Here is a 22,596-nt window from a genome sequence, read left to right as displayed (position 1 = left end):
CTGCCTCAGGCAGCAGAAGTCCAAGGAGCAGTGACTCTGTGGAGAAACTGTACCAGCTGCAGCAGCGGTGTCTTCTAGTGAGATCTTGCGAGATCTCACCAAAATCTCACGAGATCTTGCAGAGCACACAAAATGATGTGCAGTACACAAGATCTCACCGGAACCCGCCGTTGCTATCACTGCTTTGCAGGAGCTACTGTGCAACGCAGGTAAGAGAGAGGTTTTGGTGGGGGCCTGTTTTGCATCCATGGCAAGTTTAGTATTTGCTTATTGCATTTGTATCCCACCTTTCCCCTCCAAGGGATAGGTAGAATCTTTATTTGCATCAGCCACAAGCCCTAGCAATAAACAAAACCTCCAAGGGAATTCAAGGTTGATTGACTGATTAATTTCTATAGCACTAGTCACTTTAAACATTAAAAATACCGGTATTTCGGTTTCGGAGATTGAAATACAGACACCTAAACCCCCTTCAAAAATAAAAAATAGACCACTTTTATTTTGTATGTCTATGGTATAAGTTTTTCTCGTATGTTAACTCATCCACTAAACCTCCTGCTCCACAGGTAAATATGTGGACAAGTTTTATTGAAAACTATTGACTCATCTTTTTTGTCTGTGATAATTGTATGCAGAACTGCGCTCTCATTTATTTCTTAGTTTCGCCCTCCCTTCTGTACTGTCTTTTTATTTATTTTTATTTGTTACATTCAATATACTTACTGCATTCTGTATGTACTTATGTCAATAACCATTCTGTATGAATAATAATAATAATAATGACACTATGATGGCCATTCAAAGCACATAAATGTAATTGTCCCAAATTTTAACCCTGAAAAAGAGGACGTGTCCTGGAGAAAGAGGACACATGGCAACCCTATATCCGGCTCTCTAGCTGCGATTCCTATGTTGCAGCTGGCTGGTCTAGATGACTCTTTAGTTTCCTTCCAACTCGGCAATTCTATGATTCTGAACTCCCTGTAAAACCAACAAGCCACCAATCTCTACCCCAAGCCTTGGGCAAACCACCTTATCTTCGTTCCTCGTTTTCCTCCGCGTTCTCCAGTTTGCAAGCTCCCTCGGGGCAGAGACCTGTCCTCTTGGGGCAAAGCCCTGGTACCCCGAGAACCCTCCGGCATAGCTGTCAAGTGTCCCTTATTTGAAGGAACAGTCCCTTATTCCAGCGCCATGTCCCGCTGCTCTCCCTTATTGATGGATGTCCCTTAAATTTCAAAGGAAGCAGCTCCTCTCCCTCCCTGCCTACCGGCCAGGGAGGAACGAGGCTCCAACTGTGTTGCTCACCCAATAAGAAGTCTAAGAACGACTGGGGGGTGGAGCTTGCATGCCTTGTGTGTGGCTAGTTAATGCAAGCTGAGGAGTTTTTTGAATGCTGGATGCCATTTTGTTGCACGCTGCTGCAAACTTTGCAGTGCAAAGCCAGGCCGGGGAGCCATCTTAAGTTGAGGCTGCATAGACCTTGTGGTGCATGTGATTCAGATTCTATTCAGTTGAACCTCTGGTTACAGAGTTGGTCGACAGTGTTCTCGAAGCTACCCAGCATGAGTTTGACCAGACTGCAGGAGGGCAGGAAGACTGGAGTGCCTGGAACAGGTGAGGCTGCAGGTCCCTTATTTTGGCTGCTGGTCCCTTATTTTCAAGGCTGCTGGTCCCTTATTTTCAAATCTGTAAGTTGACAGCTATGCCCTCCGCGCTTAGACCATGCAGCCAGCCAGCTTCGTAAACGCACCTCCTGCAGCGGCGCAGGAGTCCCCGCCCCGAGGGGCCTCCCTAGCCGGGGGCTGGCCTTCCCGGAGCCGCTCCACCTCCCGACTGGGGCCCGGGGAAGCGCAGAGGCGCGCGCACTCAACAGCAGCAAGTAAGCAAAGGTGGCAGCAGCTTCTGGCAGCCCCGGAACCTCTTCGCAGGGGAAGATAGGTAATGTGGTTTTTTTTTAATTTTATTTTTGTTATTTTATTTTTTGCGCGAAAAGAAGGCTGCAAAGTTGATGGATGCGTGTGCAACTTTGAAAAAAAAGAGGAAGTAGCGCGCGGGTTTACTCGGAAGTAAGCCCCGCTCTTTTAAACGGGGCTTTACTCCAGGGAAAGCGTGCCCGGGGTCGGGATCGTAGCCTCAGCTGGGCGCTTGGAGGATGGAGTGAAACTTGCAAGCCGTGGGGGTCGAGAATGTGGGGACGAGTTGAGAGTAAGGGTGGATCTATTGAAGTTTGCAACAAAGAGAAAAGGGGGATGCAACAGCCCTGGGGGTCTGCAGGGGGGGCAAGATGGGGGCAGAGACCCCAACTGCGCCCCCGAATATAATCTCCAGATCCCCAGCTTCCATTTGTTTGGAAAGAGCAAGTTTCTAGCATTTGTAGAACCTGAGATATGGGGCGAAATGTGTAAACGCTGTTCTCGCTTTGGGGATGTGGAGGAAGTGGCCTCGGTGCTTTACTCCTTTCTCCCCGCCCAAAACACCCCGGGAAAAATCCTGCAAGTTCCCCGCCCTCCCCCCCGGGACAATCCCACCAAAGTACACAGCGAAAATTGTAAGGTAAGAGAAGCAGTCACCAATGGGAAATGATACCAGACGTTGAAATTTGGGGATTCACTCATGTTGTGTGCGTGTGTGAAGTTACTTGTGAGTTGCATGCCCCCCCCTCATTTTTATGGGGTGGTGCAGACAAAGGGTAAAGGATTTCATTGATTTGGGGGGGGGCGTGTATGGAGGGGTGCAGGACTTCCCAACTAATTTAACCCTGGAAGAGTTGATATAAGGGTGGGGAGATGGTCCCTTTGTTTGTGGGGCGATTTTGGAAGATATAAAAAAGTGTATTTTTAATCAAAGCAACCTTGTGGCACCTTAACAAATTCAAGGTGTGGCCTCCTTTCAGAACATTAAAGGGTCCCACCCCCACCTTCAAGGGGAGGAGGGAATGAAAGGTTTTTTTTTTTAAAAAGGGACATACTAAAGCTGATGGGGTAGAACATGTTCAGTTAGAATAGCAGTGCTGCCCTAATTATGTCTATTCAGAAGTAAGCCCCATTGAACTCAATGGGACTTGCTCCCAAGTAAGTGGGGTTTAGGATTGCTGCTTCTCTGTTAAAATGGGAGTTTTTATTCCATAGTCATGGGACAACTCCATGCATGTTTGCAGAGAGATAAGTCCTGCTGTGTTGGATGAGGCCTGATCTTCTGTAAATAAAGTTTAGGATTGCTGAATCTGCAAAAATCCTAATGCTGCTTACAGGAGAGTAAGCCCCACTGAATTCCACAGGGCCTACTTCTGAGAAGAAATGGTTAGGATCGCAACATTAAAGGTACTGTATTTGGGTTCAGTGAAAAACATGTTTGATGGGCAGGGGAGCAATAGCACAAAGCTGGTATGTTGCATTTTTTAAATGTAGTATTTTGTGTGGGTGTGTAACCTCTTTGCCACTTCAGTTGTGGGGAGTGTGAGAGAACCTGACTTGCAATGTGCAGCAGTTTTCCAGGAAGGAGCTTGACATCCGGTCTGGGGTTCCAGAAACAATTGGCCAGCCTGATTGTGCAAGTCCAAGGAAGAAGAGGCAAGCCTGCTATTTCCTCCCAACCCTACTCCCAAGAGAATTGCTCCTTATATTTTCTTTTCTCTTGTGGGGCTTTGCCTTTCAACAGCTGCCTAGCAGGCAGGAATTCTACGATTCACCATTCCTTCAAGCAAGGGGACTGCACCTGTTGAGTTTCTGGCTGCAGTCTGCATCTCTTGAGTGCATTCAAAAGATAATGGTTTCTTCTCCTTGTACTGTATCCAATCCTTCCTCCCAAAGAGCTTCCATGTGTCCCCACCCACATTTAATTCTAACAAAAACAATAATATGAAGCAGGTTAGGTTGCACCGTAGTTCAATTGCAATAATTGAGGGTGGATTTGAACTCTGATCTCCTTGGTCAAAAAGTCTTCTGCATGCTGCTAACTCTGTTTTATAATCATTCACATTTAAAGTTGTGGATTTCAAGTTTTCAAAACGGCTTCACGCACATTAGCTTGGCAATTTGGGCACCAGCCCTGTAATATTGACCAGTCCTGTATATGCAGAGTGTGATGAGAGAGAGAAATATAACATACCCAGAACCAGTGAGTTTGTGACTGATGTGAAATTTGAACTGGAGGTTTATTTTACACTTTATTGCATTTATGCCCATCTCCCCAGTGTCCTGAATCCATTTTATCATTGCAACAACCCTGTGAGTTAGGCCTAGGCAGATTACAGCCCAGTGTGTACACTGTTCTGTAGCCTTACGATGTGTAGTTTCAAGAAGTAGAGACTTAAGTTGCTCTTTTAGACCAACAAAAAATACTAATCATTTATGCCAGGGATGGGCAGACGAGACCAGGGGCAGGTGTCAAACGTGGCCCTCCAGAACTCTCTTTCTGGCCCTCAGAACCTTCACCAGGCCAAACACTCCTACATACCCTCCAACATTTCTCCGATGAAAATAGGGACATCCCATTCCATAATGATAATCTTACTACTGTATTTATACCCCACACATCTTACTAGGTTGCCCCAGCCACTCTGGGAGGCTTCCAGATATATAAAAACATAACAAAAACATTAAACAAACTTCCCTATACATGATTGCCTTCAGATGGCAACATAGGGACGTCCTAAGGAAAAGTGGGATATTCCAGGATCAAATCAGAAACCGATCAGGGATGTCCCTGGAAAATAGAGAAACTATTTCTGCTCCTACAGGCCTTGCTTTGCACTCTCCTTGAGTGTTTTTCCGTGGCTGGAAGGTGTACCTGAACTCTTATCTTGCCTTTTGTTTGTGTGTATGGAAAGATAGGGAGAGCTCTCTGTGTGTGCATGGATACAAACCAGTTTATTGCACTGGAGTTAGTCTCAGCAGATACCTAAGCATGTCTATTCAGAAGTAAATCCTATTGAAATCAGTGGGGCTTAATCTCAGGTTAGTAGGGGGTTAGGATTGCAGCCTTCATTAAGGACTTATTTACAGGCCTCCTTTGGGAGATAGCTCAAGCAGGGGAAGGTTTTGTCTCATGAAAGCACAATACAGTGGTACCTTGGAAGTCAAACTGAATCTGTTCCGGAAGTCCATTCGACTTCCAAAACGTTTGAAAACCAAGGCACAGCTTCCGATTGGCTGCAGGAAGCTCCTGCAGCTAATCGGAAGTCGCGTTGGATGTTTGGGTTCCAAAGAACGGTCGCAAACTGGAGCGCTCACTTCCAGGTTTGCGTCATTCAGGAGCCAAAACGTTCGACTCGCAAGGCGTTCAGGATCCAAGGTACGACTGTAGAATGGAAAACGAAAGCAGGCAACTTATATGGCAATGGTACAAAACTCTTCAGAATGTTAAGCTGGGTAAAAATAAACAATTCTATATAAGGAAAAAAGCAGCCCAAAACAAAATCTGGCTAAGATCCATTTCTTCCAAGTGATCTTCCCGTTTGTTTGTTTTTAAGCCCCCTATCAAAAGTTGAAGCTTGGGAGTAAGACGTCAATTTAAATATGCAGTAAAAAGTCATAAAAAGCAGTAAAATAGCATTCTGTGATAGGAAATGCAGAAAGCAGCAACATACACTCAAACAGGGGTTTCAGCCTGAGAGCCAGAGGTAAAAATGGGTTCAGCAATGAATGAAAATGATACTTTTGTACTGCAGGATGTTTTCTTCACACACTTGCAATCCCTTCCCAGTCCTCTGTCCAGAGAAGCAAAGAGGCACAGTCAGCATTCAAAGACACTTTCCAGCCAGGCAAGAACACTCAAGTGGGGTGTGTGTGTGTGAATGAGTAGTGCGCTGTGGTGCCTGGACAGGCAGGGAGGGAGGGTCCGGCAGAGAGGCCTGGGGGGCTGCGTTTGGCTCCTGGATCCAGGATTTCCCAGCTCTGCATTAGCTAGAGAGAATAAAGCAGCCTTCTCTGGGACATGAAAGCTAACAGCACTGAAGTCTTTGCAACCAAGGTGCCGCCACAAAGAAGTCCCTGCACCAGAAGAGCAGTTGACTGACTGCCTATGCAGCTGGCCTTTCATATATCCTTGCTCCTGAAAGGTTACTAGAATGCAGTGGTGATCTTTAAAACGTTTGCAAAACACAGTTGAGCTTGGCAAGTCCCAGGAAATATGGTAATCTGTCCTGAACCTGATTAAGACTTCTGAATAGTCTTCAAGGGTAGCCCCATTGTACACCCCCGACCCAACTGCAGTAGTCAAGCCTCGGTGTGACCAGATGGTGGATATCTGTGTTGAGACTTTCTCCCAATACAAGAATAACTGTCAAGTCAGTATATTAACATAGGTGTACAAAAAGGGGCTGGATTAATTGATGGGCCACACGTGCAGTGTTGATGGTGAAGATGAGCGGTTTTGGCTTTTCAAAAAGTGGGTGAGGATCCTTCGGGTTGTGCGGTGCGTTGAGCGTGGGCTGCTTTTTTGACAACGCAATGAAATGTATCTTAATTGCTAGGTGGAAAAATCTCGTGACAGCTTGTTTGATGAATTGCTGTTGAATCATCGGCATCCGTGCTGAAAGCCTTGTTATTATTGGTATTGTAATAAAGTTATCTCCATCCCCAGGGACTTGGAGTGGGAAGCAATATTTCCCAAGGCCTAAAAGCTTAGTGGCTGGAGCGCACACTATGCCTGCAGAAGGTTGGAAGATTCAGGACAGATAAAAGGAAGGACAAGCACATAGTTACACTGTGGAACTCCCTGCCACAGGATGGCCACCAACTTGGATAGCTTTTTTAAAAAAGGGACAAATTCACAGAGGAGAAGGCTATCAATGGCTTCCAGTCATGATGACTATGTTCTTTCTCTACTTTTGGGAAAGCAGGATGCCTCTGGATAGCAGTTGCTGGAAGCCAGTTTCGGGAGAGGCGGGAATACTCTTCCTGAGGGATTTCCCCAGGCATCTGGATGGCCTTCCTTCCTGTTAAAGCTTGGGCTGGACCAAAAGCCTGATTCAGTACGAGGCAGCTATCTTTGCTCATGGGTGAAATAGTGTTGGATATACAGTGGTACCTCGGGTTAAGAACTTAATTCGTTCTGAAGGCCCATTCTTAACCTGAAACTGTTCTTAACCTGAGGTACCAGTTTAGCTAATGGGGCCTCCCGTTGCCGCCACGCGATTTCTGTTCTCATCCTGAAGCAAAGTTCTTAACCCAAGGTACTATTTCTGGGTTAGAGGAGTCTGTAACCTGAAGCACCTGTAACCTGAGGTACAACTGTATGAGGAGCGGATGCAACGTGCCTCAGGCCCACACATGTATCTTTTAAGTGCACCAAATGGCAGAGCCGGCCGGAAACGTTTTGCTACTGGCGGAGACAAAGGTTGGAAGATTCAGGACAGCTAAATTATTCACGCGGTACATAAACAGTGGAACTCCCTCCCACAGGAGGCAGTGATGTCTGCCAACTTGGATGTCTTTAAAAGAGGATTGGACAGATTTATGTAGCCAGATATGTGCATCAGTGGTTATGTTCTGGCTGAGACGGTGCTGTTGTGCTCAAGTCCTGCTTGCAGGTCTCTCAGAAGAGCCACGTACGGCCATGAGACCAGGGTGCTGGGCTGGGTGAGCCTTTGGCCTGAACCTGCAGGGCTCTTTTTGTGTGTTGGATCGCTTGTCCTGTGTCAGGATAGCCACATTCAGGCATTTTTCTGAGCACACAAGCTCTGTATCCATGGACAGCAGCAGCGGGTATTTAGAGGCACTGAGAGGAGAGGCAGAATATAGCCCTTTTGGCTAGTAGTCATTGATAGCTTCCTTGTTCAGGAATTTGCCTAATTTTCTAGGAAAGACCCCCAAGTTAGTAGCCACCACTGCCCCTTGTGGGAGTGAAATCCCATAGTTAAACTATGCGCTGCATAATGAAGGCCTTCCTTTTGCCTGGCCTAAGTCTCTAGCATTCAGCTCCATCAGATGCGTCTGAGTTCTCGTGTTACGTGAGAGGGAGAAACAACTTTTCTGTGTCCATTTTCTCCTCTGTCGTGTTTCCTCTTGCTCGCCTTTTCTCTGAACTTAAAAGCATGATGGGACTTGGAGTGCGGCAACATCCGGAGATCGCCCAAGTTGAGGATGTTCTGTTTTCAATCAAGATTACAAGACAGTGTGATGCTATAATAATAATACATTTTGCCTTTTCGCCTGCTTTGTGTTCCTGTCTCAAGGTCTAGAGAAGCATCTCTTTTTACCAAGGCAAGGTTTGTTGCTGACATACTACTAGATAATGCAAGGAGGGGCCAGTGGGGTCTCTTTTTCCCTTCACAGAGCTGATGGGCCATGTTGCAGCCAGCCCTCTGTTCATGTTATGATTCTGTGCAGAAAAGCCACCTAATGAGGGCGGGACTCAAGTTTTCTGAGAGTCACTGCTTCCATTAAATACCGTAATTTTTGCTCTATAAGACTCACTTTTCCCCTCCTAAAAGTAAGGGGAAATGTGTGTGCGTCTTATGGAGCGAATGCAGGCTGCGCAGCTATCCCAGAAGCCAGAACAGCAAGAGGGATTGCTGCTTTCACTGCGCAGCGATCCCTCTTGCTGTTCTGGCTTCTGATATTCAGATTTTTTTTTTCTTGTTTTCCTCCTCCAAAAACTAGGTGCGTCTTGTGGTCTGGTGCGTGCTATAGAGCTAAAAATACAGTTAACAAAAAAAGGTACTAGAGGCTGCTTCCCCTGCCCACCAACCCACCAAGCCCCACACTGCAGCTACAGTTTTTCTTACAGAAACAGTATAGAGAGACAATCAAGTTTCTAGACCTCATGCTTGTAAAATATATGCTGGAATGTAAATGGGCTGTCTCAGAAGCCAGAGAGATGGGTGGATAATCTTTCTCATATTTGGTGGGCAGTGCAGCCCTCGCCTTTGAGCCATGACTCTGGCCCAGAAACCTGCCTTAATTTCAAAGGAAAACATGTTTCACAATGGTCCAACTTGGTATAAGGGCAGCGTCTTGCGTTCCAAACCTCTTTGGAGGTCCTGCTCTGGGTGCCCCCTGTCAAATAAAGTAGGGTGGGTAACAAGGGTGTTTTGTGTGCAGGGGCTTCTTAGTGGTGGCCCCCGCCAATTACAGAGCTTCATCTCACACCATCTTTTGCTCCAGCACTAGACCTTTCTGTTCATGCAGGCCATTTATGTTAGCAGATTAACATACTGCTTGATTGTAAAAAAACAGCCAATGAACCTCAAGCGGTTTACAAAAAGAAGAAAACAATGAAATAAATAAAAAGTTAAAAACACTCATGCAGAATGTTTTCCAAAACATAATTGAAAACAATGGTAAGCAAAAACCCAGATCGAAACACATGCAAACACATGTCTTTTGTTTAGACAAGCCTGTACGGAACATAGACATGAGTTGTCAGCACGTGTTTTAATATAGTTTATCACTGATTTTAGCATATCGCTGATGTCATTACTCGCCTTCAGGTGTTCTTGACAAGTTCCTGGCTGGGATTGCATCTTTCTCACATCTGGAGTTGTAGGCTAAGCCAGTGGAGATTGATTTTAAAGTTTTTTGCCTATCCTTTGTGCACACATATAATTTTTGTTTCATGCTTTCTCTGTTTCAAAGCACATCTACCTGTTTTGAGCCTGTACACATGTTGATCTATAAATATGGTCCCTGTTACCAATGTTTCCTGGCACGCCTCTTCCTCTTGCTTTGCCCATCTCAATTTGAGCAAGAGTCAGGGGTGTGGTTTTGCCACCCGGCCAAGTGGCTTCCCAAACTCCACAGATGTTTCTCTCCTATCTTGTCAGATGGGGTGATATTGTGAGTCCTGAATCAATTTGCAAGGGAAGACAAAAAGGGATAGAAAAGACTTCTGCTATGATCCTAACCCTGCTTACCTGGGAGTAAAACGCATTGAATTCAGGAGGGCTTCCCTTCTGAGTAGATAGGGTTAGAATTACCTGGGAGCAATTTATCATTGTTTTCAGCAGGGCTGACTTCCAAGTTGCCGGAATTTGCATTGTTAATATGGCACGTTAATTAGCCAGATGAAGACCTGCATTATGCAAGCAGCACAATGAGATGGTAGAGTCCCGGGATGGTAGTGTGGACTGTACTACTTCAGACTGCATAGGTGTGGAGATACCATTTGAAGGTATACCGCTACATAAAAAATAACCTCTCTGCAAGGAGAAAGTTTGCTCGCCAAGGAGGGCTGGAAGCATTCTTCCTGATGTGCTCATTTTCTCACTGAAGAGATGCCTGTCTGTTTCACGAAGGGGAGCGCTGAATAATGTTATTTCCGAGCTTCAGTCTAGGTCCATCCTGGCACACTGAGATATTCTTAATTACTTCATCCAGCTGCTGTATGTAGATTTGGCAAGAGGACTTCTATTGGGAGGGAGGAAGTAGGGTTGTGTCTGTTTCTGGCCTTTGAAAGCATTAAGCAGAGCAAGGGTTGCTTTTTAATTTTTATTTTTTTAAATGTGGTCAGATTTGTTGTTAGACTGGTGCTAAAGTCATGAGATTACAGCATGCCTCAGTTAGCAGAATTGGAATTTGCAAATGCAAAGCGCTTAAGCCGAAGCTTTGTCTGAGTTTTTATTCATAGATGCTATACTGTATAGCAGTCTTCACCAACCTGTTGCCCTCCAGATCTTGCAGGCAGCCACTGCTATAGTTCGAAACATCTGAAGGGTACCCAGTTGGGAAGGTTGATCTGTTTCCTACATTGCAACAGTTTGCTGTGTATCGCAGTATTCTTCTTCTCCTCTGATGTTGAAACAGTTTGCTGTGTATTATTCCTCTTCCTGTGACAAATGACAGAAATCTGTTTTCTTGGTCTGGCCTCAGGGGATCTGCCTGGGAGGGAGACAAAGGCTTCGTTTCCGCTGAACTGCTGCTTGTGTTTTGTGTTCTGAGCAAGCAGGACAGAGAGCAAGGGAATTGGATAAGCGCTGGCAATTAAGTGAGTCAGCCTCTGTTGTGTTTGCCTTGATGTGTAAACTGAAGGGCGACAGCGTGCTATGGAGGCGAAAGAGTAAAACTATGGCTGTAGGGTTTCCCCTCTCTCTGCACCGCGTGGTTTGTAGAAATCCAGAAGCCCTGTGGCAAGAATCGGACTGATGTCGTGTGCTGGAAGCCGCAGGCTGGGCTTTAGCTCATTCATGTTCATGTTTTGCTCTGGGGTGGCCAGAATTTGGTTATTGTTTTGCATCAATAGAAGATCATCCCTGCTTGCCCAGCCAGTCATCCTTATTTATTCGGAACATTTGTAGCCGGCTCTTCATTCAAAAGGGCTCCCAGAGCAGCTTATATACAGGACAGTTCCTGCCTGCAGGTTTCTGGGCAAAAAGCCACACACATAAAAGAAAAAGGGGACTGGGAGGGCAGAGGAAGAATGCAAACTCAGGTAGCGAGTCTGACAGGTTAAATAGTAGTCCATGACCTGCTGGGGTGGAAATTGTTCAGGGACATGATTACTGCTGGTGTGTGGAATTCACAGAGCTATGCGGCTACTGAACATGGGGGCTTCAGGAAGGCCAACCTGGCTAATGCTTAAAAATATAAATAAATATTGGAGTATATACTTTTTGCCCCTCTTGAATAAATACACTACTCAGCTCCCACCCTCCATAATTGCTTCAGTTTGTGTATCAAATCTGCCAAGTGAAGCACTGTGGAACTTTCCCATAATTGCCCTAGTGGATTGGGCAAACTGCTTGCCTAGATGGCTCTGGAAATTTACGAGCACAGCATGGATATTCTTTCTCTTTCCCCTGTTGTTTGTCTCTGACGTCTGGTATAGTGCCCCTGCAGGTTCTATTGAGAGCTCTCACTTCCCTTCGGGATAACTTTTCTTCTTAAAAGCCTCTCCCCTGGCCATACATTTAAAGCAGGCACACACTAGTTTGTTAAGGGTGCTGGGAATTGCAGCTCTGTGAGGGGTAAACTACAGTTCCCAGGATTGTTTAGGCAGGGGAATGTGCTTTAAATGTATGGTGTATTCACAGAGACAGTATTGCTTAATTTGTGTCAGTTGCTCTGCCCCTTTTCAATTGCCTTACGCCAACTTCCCACTGAGTTTGGACCTTTGGAATCTTAAAGCCAAATAAAATATCAAATACTCAGTGTTTGGTCTTTTTTAATTTATGGCATTTGTGATTTTGAACATTATTTACGTATTTAACCATTTGACAATTATTAACAATAATCAGTGAAACCCTGCTTCAGATAAAATTCCTTCAGATCATAAATATTCCTGCAAGAAAATGTAACATCATAAATTAACATTTGCTCTAAAAACAAACCTCAGAACCTACTTGAATTTGCTTTTGCGGGAGATAATTGTTTTCTGGGCCACACTGCCAAGAGGGAGACTAGTTTTCCCAAAATTTATTTCTGCATTTGCTTGCATATCTTGCTTTTAGATAATATGTTTTTTTCGCCATTATGGAGATGGCCCATTAAGCCATTCCTTTCAAGGAGGGAATAACTTAACTTTCCACTTTTGAGCCGTCAACATTTTGTCTTTTTAACATGCTCTGACTGCTATTTGGTTCTAAGAGAGAGAGAGAGAGAGAGAGAGAGAGAGAGAGAGAGAGAGAGAGAGAGAGAGAGAGAGTATGTGTGTTTACCAAGTTACCATGAAGTGTGAGAAATTCCTTGTTTCTAGCAGCATGATGATACTCTCTGGAATTTGATGGTGGGTTGGAGTGAATGCATATTATTCCTCATGCGATCTCAACTTCATTTGTTTTGTTTTTTAAAAGTTATAACCTCTTCATACCTGGAGCAATTAAACAGAGGATGAGGAGAGAGAGAGAGAGAGAGAGAGAGTGTCTGTTCCCAGATGCTCTCCTACTAATAAGCCAAAAAAATTTCTTCTTTCACTATTGTTACAAGGGGTGGAAAATTGTCACATTGACATGAGATGTCAGGCAAAGATCCTCTGCATAATTCATGTGATCGTCTATGTGGGAGCTTCATTGACGTTGGATCCAAACTCACTGTGTTGAATTGGTTTCCTGTTGTGTTTTAGGGCATTTTCCTGAGCAAGAGTCTTAGTAATGTGTTGTCAGTTCTATCATTATTTATTATTATCATTATTTAGGATAATTATTTGTCGCTTACTACCAAAAATTTCTTTTTGGTCTCAAAGTCATTTATAGGTTTGTTTGTTTTTAAAGAAGCATATAATACCAGATTAAAATACAACAAAAGATTGCAAAGCATGATTAGCTAAAAGTTCTCAACCTGTAGTAAGGTAAAAAAGGACACATTCTGCTCTACCCAAAGATGGGCACTAGGGCTGGACAATATAGTGATATATCATCCAAAACCGGTTTGAAGTCCATATTGTGATATCAGTTTCATAATTTTTGACCTGGCAATATAATTGCGAATCCATGTTGTGTGTGTGTGTTTATGCGCATGCTATGCAAAAATCACAATGTGGGGAAAACAGTGAAGCCAGCCAATCGGTATATCACAATGTTTAGCTGGTGATACTTCACAGTGTTGAAAACCAGGTACAGTGGTACCTCGGTTTTCGAATGTAATCCATTCTGGAAGACTGTTCAACTTCCGAAATGTTCAAAAACCGAAGCATTCACTTCGGGAAAACTCAGTACAGAAGCCGTGTGGCATGTTCGGGTTCTGAAAAGTTTTCGAAAGCCGAAGCAGTTACTTCCAGGTTTTTTGTGTTCGAAAGTCAAAACGTTTGACTTCCGAGATGTTTGAAAACCGAGGTGTCACTTTATCGCCCAGCCCTAATGGACACCACCTCAGAGCATCATTGTAATGGATAGCTGAGAGAGAGCGGCTGACATTTAGCTTGCATGAGCCAAAACTAAATTAATGAGAAGATTGGTCAACTAAACTCCTGCTTCTAAAACAAGACCTCCTCTCCTGTTTAGGTCTTTGAAATGTCTTCAGAATCTGCTTCTGCTCACGAGCAGCCTCCGTCTCCACGCAGCCTCCGACTCCCAGAAGGGCGGAGGACCAGAGAGCGTTCCCCGTCTCCGATGAGAGGCTACCTCATCCCAAGCCCGCTTCCGACACGGAGGACGCGCACATTTTCAGCGTGAGTATCAAGGGGAGCAGGTGGGATGGGGTTCTTGACGCAGGATACCCCCTGCTCTCCACTTTTCTCAGTCTCCCATCTCTATTTTGAAATGAGCCTAGGACAACCAGTTAGGCATCACCATGAAAAAAAATATGAATAATTAGGGTAGGTGGGGGGGAGAAGGAGGACGCATAATTGCATAAAGTTTGCATGTTTATATATTTATAAATGCAAATGTGGAAATAACAGCTATAATTTAAGTAGAATTGCTATACAGCAGAGCCTTGATTCTTGAACCGCTAAGTTGACTAACAAATTGGCTCCTGAACGCCGAAAACCTGGAAGTAAGTGTTCCAGTTTTCGAACATTTTTCAGAAGCCGAACGTCTGACGCGGCTTCCGCTTGAGTGCAGGAAGCTCCTGCAGCCAATTGGAAGCTGCGCCTTGGTTTTCAAACGTTCGGGAGTCAAGCAGACTCCCGGAATGAATTAAGTTCGAGAACCAAGGTTCCACTGTACATCTCACCAGGGCTTTTTTTCCAGCTGGAACAAGCTGGAACTGTGTTCCAGCACCTCTCCCCATGCCATGCCTCTGGCTCACGAGAAGACTCTCCCTGGAGCTCAAAGAGGACATCCTTTATGGGCGCTGGAGAGACAGAGAGGCGGCAGAGCTTTTATGAGGCTCTCCAACCTCCTGGGCTAACAGCTGATGCGCAGGAAGAAGCCTCCCTTGCTTCAGCTCTGCAAGCCGCCCTGTCTCTCTGGCTTACTCAAGCAAGCAGAAGAGACAGGGCAGCTTGCGGAGCTGACGTGCGGGAAAGAAGCTTCTCTGCGCTTCAGCTCTGCCTTACAAAAGGCATTCCTACATTGCTGGTGTTGTCTCTGGTTAAAAAAAAAAAAGTAGTATGAACACCGACAACTGGGAAACACTGGCCTGTAAGTGCTCCAGTTGGAGAACAGCCTTTACCAAAGGTGTCATGGACTTTGAAGACGCTTGAACTCAGGACGAAAGGGAGAAATATAATAAGAGGAAGGCACGCTTGGCAAACCCTTGCCATGATCAACTCCCACCTGGAAACCTATGTTCCTACTCTGGAAAGGACGTGTGGATCCAGAATTGGCCTCCACAGTCATTTACGAGACCACATAACACCGGTCTTGAAAGACCTACATTGGCTCTCAGTACGTTTCTGAGCACAATTCAAAGTGTTGGTGCTGACCTTTAGAGCCCTAAACGGCCTTGGTCCATTATATCTGAAAGAGCGTCTCTACCCCCAACATTCTACCCGGACACTGAGGTCCAGCACCGAGGGCCTTCTGGCAGTTCCCTCACTGCGAGAAGCCAAGTTACAGGGAACCAGGCAGAGGGCCTTCTCAGTAGTGGCACCCACCCTGTGGAATGCCCTCCCACCAGATGTCAAAGAGAACAACAACTACCAGACCTTTAGAAGACATCTGAAGGCAGCCCTGTTTAGGGAAGCTTTTAATGTCTGATGTATTACAGCATTTTAATTTTTTTTTTTGGAAACCGCCCGGAGTGGCTGGGGAAGCCCAGCCAGATGGGTGGGGTATAAATAAATTATTATTATTATTATTATTATTATTATTATTATTATTATTATTATTATTATTTTATTGACACACTGTTGAAACCGTGTTTATGGAAGACAATCTTACTCTGCTACGAGTGATCGCCAAAGAAGACGCCGACTCTGGTCACTCACCTTTGCAAGCCTTGCCCTGCCTGCTTCCTTCTGTGATCACCTCCATACAGCCCACCCAGGAAGGAATGACTCTGACCGTAGATGTTTGAGAGGTCACTGTAGATTTCCACTGAGAGTTGGTCTTGCTGAGACAAATCCCTGATATGCAACCCCCTCCCCCACCCTGCAAAATACCGAATTGAGCAGCAGAGTGCAATCTCTCAGCTGTAAGTTGGGTGTGTCACTGACTGAATCCCCTGGGGCTCTGAAGGTTAGCTCAGCTTGCAGCTGAATGACATTATGACAAGCGGGGAAGTACAAATGACTCTGGGATGGCTGGCTATGTCACAATCGCACCCAGGCCAGAAGCTCAGAAGTTGTGTTGAGAGGAGGGAGGTGGCGGGCGGGCGGGGAAGGGAGAGGGCATGGGAGCAGAACGGCCTACCATGCTCTGTAGAAAGTTGTGCCCTCTCTCACTCAAGGCAGGCTGGCTTCTCCATGGCGTCAGAAAGTCTTAGGTCCAGTTCGTCAAGGTGAGGAAGGCGACAGAAGGATATTTCAGATTTTGGGGAAGATTCAGAAAAAAAGGGGAGACCAAAAGCGTCCAGGGGATGGAGAGGCTCCCCGGATACAGAGTTTGGGAATTTTTAGTTTGGGAAAAGGCGAGTACGGAATATTATAGAATTATGCATGGCGTGGAGGGAACAGATAGATGGAGAACCCTTTTTCTCGCTCCCTCTAGAAGCTGAGGGGGACATGCAGGGAAGCTGAATGCTGGAAGATTCAAGACAGATAAAAGGAAGAACTTCAAACTGCACAAACTATGGAACTCGCTGCTGCAGGGAGGCAGTGATGGCCACCAACGTGGATGGCTTAAGCAGACGATTAGGCAAAATCATGGAGGAAGATAAGGCTGCTAGCTGTGATGGCTATTCTTATGAATACTGCAAGAGGGGAGAGTGCTGTTGAACTCTGGTCCTGCTTGTAGGTTTCCCAGAAGAGGCACCTGGTTGGCCACTGTGAGAACAGAAGCTGGTCTAGGTGGACCATTGGCCTGATCCAGTAGGTTCTGATGATGTTCTGATGATCATAGAAGGCCATGTCTTCAAGGCCAGTTATGAGCTCTGCTTTGTCCTTGGACGATTCTGACACTCTTTCCCAGATTCTGATTCCTACCTACAAATGTAGGAAGCTGCCTTATACTAAATCAGACCATTGGTCCATCTAGCTCAACAGCTGTTTCAGACAGTTCAGTTCTCGGTGTCTCCAGGTGAGCCTCTTGCCTCAATCCCAGGAGAGCGGCTGTCAGTCATTGTTGATGACTGGGTGCTAGATCGGCCCCTGGTCTGGCTCAGTGTAAAGCAGTTCCCTGTGGGTTGCATTTGATGCTTATCCAACTCTTGAGTAGACCCTCTTAAATAGATGGGCATGACTAATCAAAGCCCATCAAGTTCAGCAGGTCTACTCTGAGTTTCATGTAGTTGGATGCATCCCTATGGGTGAGATTCACTTAGAAGCCCTGCATGAGGGCATCTGTTTGCGTAGCAGGCCTCCTCACCCCCTGGAATTGGCTTGTGGGGGGGATTGGGGGAACCCACAGAACAGCACGAGGGAGGGGGGGATCTGGCAAACAGACGGAATATTTGTAATAGCACGGTGTTGAATTTAACCCTATTTTCCTAAAAAGAACACTACATTCTATAGCATCGTGCCCAGTTCTCTCTTGAAAATCTGAATTCTGCTACCTTCATACATTTGCCTGATTTCTCCTCATTTTGCACGGTTTATTAAGAATGTAGGGATACAGGGAAGCTGCCCTGTGCCGTGTTTGACCATTAGTCCATCCAACTTAGTATTGCCGGAGACAAACCAGGGTTTTCGGTAGGTTTCCCTCTGAGCCCTACCTGAAGATGCCGGGATCATAGCTGTGGCCTTCCGCATGTGAAGTGTGTGCCCTGCCACAGTTCATATTTCTTCTGCTAGTTGTAAGTGGGTGGTGAGTAGTTCCACAGGACACAGAAGCACCCTGCAGCATCACTTGAACTCGAATTCAGGCTTCTCAGCTTTCAGCAGGCATGTTGCCCGAGTGCTTTCCTCCATATGGACAAGAAACTTAACTTTTAGAAGCAGCCACATTAATTCCCAAGAAGCTGACTTCTGCGCCCTAATGTAAGAAGAGGTGGAGAATGGTTTTCTGAACTTGCTTTTCCTCACAGGACGACGAGAGCCTCTGAAGGGCCTACCTACAAGGGTGTGTGTAAATGTTTCTGCCGCTCCAAGGGCCATGGCTTCATCACGCCTGTCGATGGCAGTCCAGACATCTTTGTGCACATTTCTGAGTAAGTGGCGGGGGTGGGGTGGGGAGAATGGATTTGCCCTTCATTTTTTCATCCTGAGGGCTGCATTATTCCCATCACGGCAACTTTCTGGGGACCACATGTCAGCAGCGGCAGGGCTGGATTTAGGTTTGATGAGACCCTAAGCTACTGAAGATAATAGGACCCTTTATATGTCCAGCTGACCTTTGTCAGCAACAAATTGTCACTGTTTTTTAGTGTTGAATACATGCGATATGGTAATTTATGGACTTAAGGTAACGGTAAAGGGACCCCTAACTATTAGGTCCAGTCGCGGACGACTCTGGGGTTGTGGCGCTCATCTCGCTTTACTGGCCAAGGGAGTCGGCGTACAGCTTCTGGGTCATGTGGCCAGCATGATTAAGCCGCTTCTGGCGGAGCAGTGCACGGAAACGCCGTTTACCTTCCCGCCAGAGCGGTACCTATTTATCTACTTGCACTTTGACGTGCTTTCGAACTGCTAGGTTGGCAGGAGCAGGGACCGAGCAACGGGAGCTCACCCTGTCGCAGGGATTCAAACTGCCAACCTTCTGATCGGCAAGTCCTAGGCTCTGTGGTTTAACCCACAGCACCACCCACGTCCCATTTTTTTTTACCTAATAGGTATCTAAAGCCATTTGCACATGTTGCCGTGCAACCAGTCCATGCAGAATGTAGACACCCTATATATAGAAATGAGCAAACCAGTGATATTTTAGGGAGCAAGCTAGCAGGTGGGGCTCGTTACTTACATCATAAGAGCCTACACAACACAAAACATTATTGCTATTTGTAGGTTTTCTTCTGTTTTTTATCTTACATTTTGGAAATGTACACCCAGTTTTTCCCCCCTTTAATTTTTTTGGGGGGCCCCAAGAGAGTGGGGCCGTGAGCTATAGCTTGTTTAGCTTATACGTAAATCCGGCACTGAGCAGTGATCCAGGGCCAGAGGCAAGGCTGGCGGAGCAATGAATGTAAATTTTACCTTTACAAAGTCAGTTGTTTTCTGCACACTCTTACACACCCCACTCCGCCCAAGGCAAGCAAAATGCTTGTGGTGCAGAGCTAAGCTGGTGAGGGGGGCAGGGTGATGGCCTGGGGAGGACGAGATGGAAAGAGTCCCCACTTGTGCCCTAGAATGAAGCTGAAGCCGTGGTTTGTCGCTGGCTTACCAAGCTTCATTTGTCTCTTATCTATGACTCAGCATTACGTGCAAATCTGGCCTCCTTTCTCAACTGGGGTTTGTACAGCTAAGCCACAAAGGCCAGAGGCCAAGAGCAGCTGGAAACCCAAGCAAGCCTTGGTCTGTGTGATTGTCTGTCGGACAACTCGTGGCTAATCTGTGGTTTGCTGAACACAAAGGACAGCTGGACATATAAAGCATTGGCTTCCCCAGGCTTCTGAGTTCATTGACCCCTGGATGAGATATATAACATTGCCATCGACCGCACCACAACTTCTTAGTCATGTAAATGAAGCAAAGTCATGAAATATCAACACTGATGAATCACCAGTCACTGTTGTATTGTGGAATCATTAAGCTACAGAAGTGGCAAAGGAGGTGTGTTCTGTACATGCCCGTGACCTTTATTTCTGAGACTCAAATTTCCCTATTATTATTGGAGCATTATGATGATTATGATTTACCCACTTTCACCCCAAGGTCCCAGTGTGGGTTACAACAATTAAAACCCAGTGATAAAACAGTTTTGAAGAGGTTACAACCACAGAAACAGGGTGGGTCCTAATAAACACAGTTCATACACTTGTTTTCCATCCCCAGGGGTGAGTGAGTAAATATTGACCACTTTGGGGAAACCACGGTTTAGTGTGAACCAGATGAATGAATAAAAACATTCTTGTGGGTTCTATGTTCCCTTTTTTGAGTTTGTGGCTTTGGGGCATGACCAAGTTGGGAGGGCAAAGTCCTGTGATGAGATGAATGGTTCATCTAGCCCAGTAGTTCCCAAACTTTTGGGGGCTACCACTCCCTTGGTTCCATAAGCGCCAGTGCCCCTTACCCTACCCTACAAGAAGCATTATTCAGCAAACAGCAGTTTGCACGACTCACTAAGGAAGAGTAAAATTCACACAGTAAAATTCTAAACAGTAACGATTGATTGCACATTTATTCAAAATCCAATTGAAACAATTCAGTTGGAACAAAGTAAACCAAATGGATGACCTTGATCCAGTCATAGTCTGGGAGCCGTTGACGCCTCCAGAGACCCCCTGCTGCCCCCTTGCCTCTTAGGGAATCCCTAGGGGATGCCACCCACTTGGGGAATCACTTGGGCAATTATTTTGTTTTGTATCTTCTCCCCCTGCCTCCCGAAAGCATTGAAGGAGAATACGTCCCGGTGACCGGGGATGAAGTCACCTACAAGGTGTGCACCATCCCTCCAAAGAACGAGAAGCTCCAGGCCGTGGAGGTGGTCATCACTCACCTCGCTCCGGGGATAAAGCACGAGACGTGGTCAGGAAACGTGATCAACTCCTAGGCCGCCCTGACGCCAAAGCCGCCCCGACGGAGGAAATGCTGGACTTTCGGTATTGTTCAACAACTGATACTGACTTGAGACTTGACAGACGAGTTTTCTGCGTATTGAGTGAGGTGGAAACACCATTGTAATGGGGGTCCAAAGGTGGCCAGAGTAACGCCCCCACTTTTATAAAAAAATAATTAAAAAAACGCAAACGGCACAACACTAAAGTTGACCAAGAAGACGGGATTTAGTTACGGCTTTGCTTTTTTTTTTTACCAGCACGTGTAGATACCCAAAGGCCTTAGAAAGACTTAACCAAAATATAACAAAATGGCACAGTTGCCATCTCTCCAGATGATGGGGAGCATGACTTGGAGCCTGTAAATTTTCTGTTTTGGTGGGGACTCTGCATGGCAAGGGATACCAGCATTGCCTGTGTAGATCCCCCCACGGAGAACTTTTTTGCTTGACACCGCAGGGCCTCACCAGTCTAATGAGCAACAGCACTGTGAAATTTGCCTTTCATTGTAGAAGTCATCTGCTGGTGAGACCCACTTTCCTAGAAACATAGGAATTCTCCTGGTGTGCCCTCTGGGTTTCTAGGTCCAAGGAAGCCCCCTCAATGGAGCACCTGGGGAAAGCCCTAGCAAGAAACACCTTTCCCTTCTTTTGATTTTGTGCTGAGATTTTTACAGAAGCCAATGCCCTGGCCCCTGGCAGAAAAGCACAGCCCGCCTCAACATTTCATATATAAACATCTGAGACGCGAGAGTAGTGTCTGCCGTGGTTAGCTTGTAATTTGGGTTGATGAAAACTTTCAGGGTTTTTTTCTTTTTAAAAACCAGCTCTTGATTTTTATGTCCTCCTTGGCCCCGTTTGCACAACTCACACCAAACCATGGTTTGCTTAACAAACTACAGATTTGTTCCATGGACGATAAAACAAACCCATTGCTTGTTTCTCTAAAATGTGGTTTGTTTTCCCACTGGTCTTTTCTAGTAGCTTGGCAAGTGTTTGTGGTGGGTTGACTAACCAAATCTTGCTTTGGGAAAGGTGCTGGCTTTCTTTGTGACACCAAGCCACAGTTAAAACAAACCAAGGGTTGTAAGTCAGTGACAAACCATGGCTTCAGCTTGTGGTTTGTTGGCAGTAAAGAAGCCATAGGTAATCCACTGAGCAGGGTCCAGATGATCAGGTAAACAACAGTTTTAGTAAACCATGGCTTAGTAGGAGGAAAACAAGCCACTGTATGTCACTTGAACTGGTTTGATGTTTGAACCCTTCTGGTGCATTTCTTCAGCTGGCAAAGTATATTATTTTTACTTAGTGATGTGTGTGTGTTTAATGCACAGCTAGCTAATTCCAGCCTCCAACTAAGTTTGTAGCTAAACCATATTTCAACCACATTTTATTTCAATGCCATCCAGTTGTTGTTTTTTTCCTAGTAGAAAATGTTCTGAACAGTACATATGTGTGTTGTGTTCCCTTCTCAAACTCCCTAACAGCTGGAAATATTTGGGAAAATAAATAAAAAGGTTGGAGTGAATCTCCTCTTCTGGAATTGTGTGAAAGGCATCTGTAATCATTAGATTCGTTCTGGCCTCTAGTCCAGTCTTTTAGCCACCGCAACACACTGGCTCTCAAGCAGGGACTGTCAAGAGACCAGAATTTCTCAATCTCCTTTTCTTATTATCTGCTAACACCAGAGGGACACGAGACTGCCAAGCCAGCCAGACATGAGAGCGGAAATTAAACTCTCTTCATTCGCTGCAGCCCCGACATTGAGATACTGCAGGAGTTGTTATCGTTGTGACTGTTTTTCGTTTTTCTTGCCATGCTAGATATAGAACTGGCCTCTTATGTTTTCAACCGGATCAGGTAAACAGATCTGCTTGTGACAAGGCCACACTGTCTGCAACTTTAGCTGCTTCATTAGAACCTCTGTCCCACTGATCTCAACGTCGTCGCTCCTATGAATCATTTACATTGCGTTTTAAATGTCTGGCAAGTTATTTTACATTACTGGGGCCTGCAGGCTACTAACATGC

At 45.7% G+C, this 22,596-nt stretch overlaps 1 protein-coding gene and 1 long non-coding RNA gene across 3 annotated transcripts; one reads left to right on the top strand and one right to left on the bottom strand.

Annotated features, from left to right (window-relative positions):
• The first annotated feature begins 1,794 nt into the window (after positions 1 to 1,794).
• On the top strand, positions 1,795 to 22,109 carry CARHSP1 (calcium regulated heat stable protein 1). 2 transcript variants are annotated; one of them, XM_081887475.1, is made up of 4 exons: positions 1,795 to 1,938; positions 13,877 to 14,043; positions 17,943 to 18,065; positions 20,401 to 22,109. In XM_081887475.1, exons 2-4 carry the CDS (start codon positions 13,886 to 13,888, stop codon positions 20,561 to 20,563), a joined length of 444 nt encoding a protein of 147 aa, XP_081743601.1. In that variant the 5' UTR covers positions 1,795 to 1,938; positions 13,877 to 13,885; the 3' UTR covers positions 20,564 to 22,109. The 2 variants fall into 2 exon arrangements, with proteins under 2 accessions (XP_081743601.1, XP_081743600.1); XM_081887474.1 differs by lacking the exon at positions 1,795 to 1,938 and adding an exon at positions 5,032 to 5,292.
• LOC309356235 lies at positions 11,196 to 16,259 on the bottom strand. Its single transcript, XR_014162698.1, has 2 exons — positions 15,748 to 16,259; positions 11,196 to 11,339 (listed from the first exon to the last, which is right to left on the bottom strand). It is a non-coding gene; the product is annotated as an uncharacterized lncRNA (long non-coding RNA).
• Positions 22,110 to 22,596: the final 487 nt, after the last annotated feature.

The sequence above is a fragment of the Podarcis melisellensis genome, assembly GCF_964234715.1.
Source record: "Podarcis melisellensis genome assembly, chromosome: 14".
NCBI classification, from domain to species: Eukaryota; Metazoa; Chordata; class Lepidosauria; order Squamata; family Lacertidae; genus Podarcis; species Podarcis melisellensis.
The sequence above is the reverse complement of the archived record's forward strand: the minus strand, read 5'-3'. Positions and strand labels throughout refer to the sequence as shown.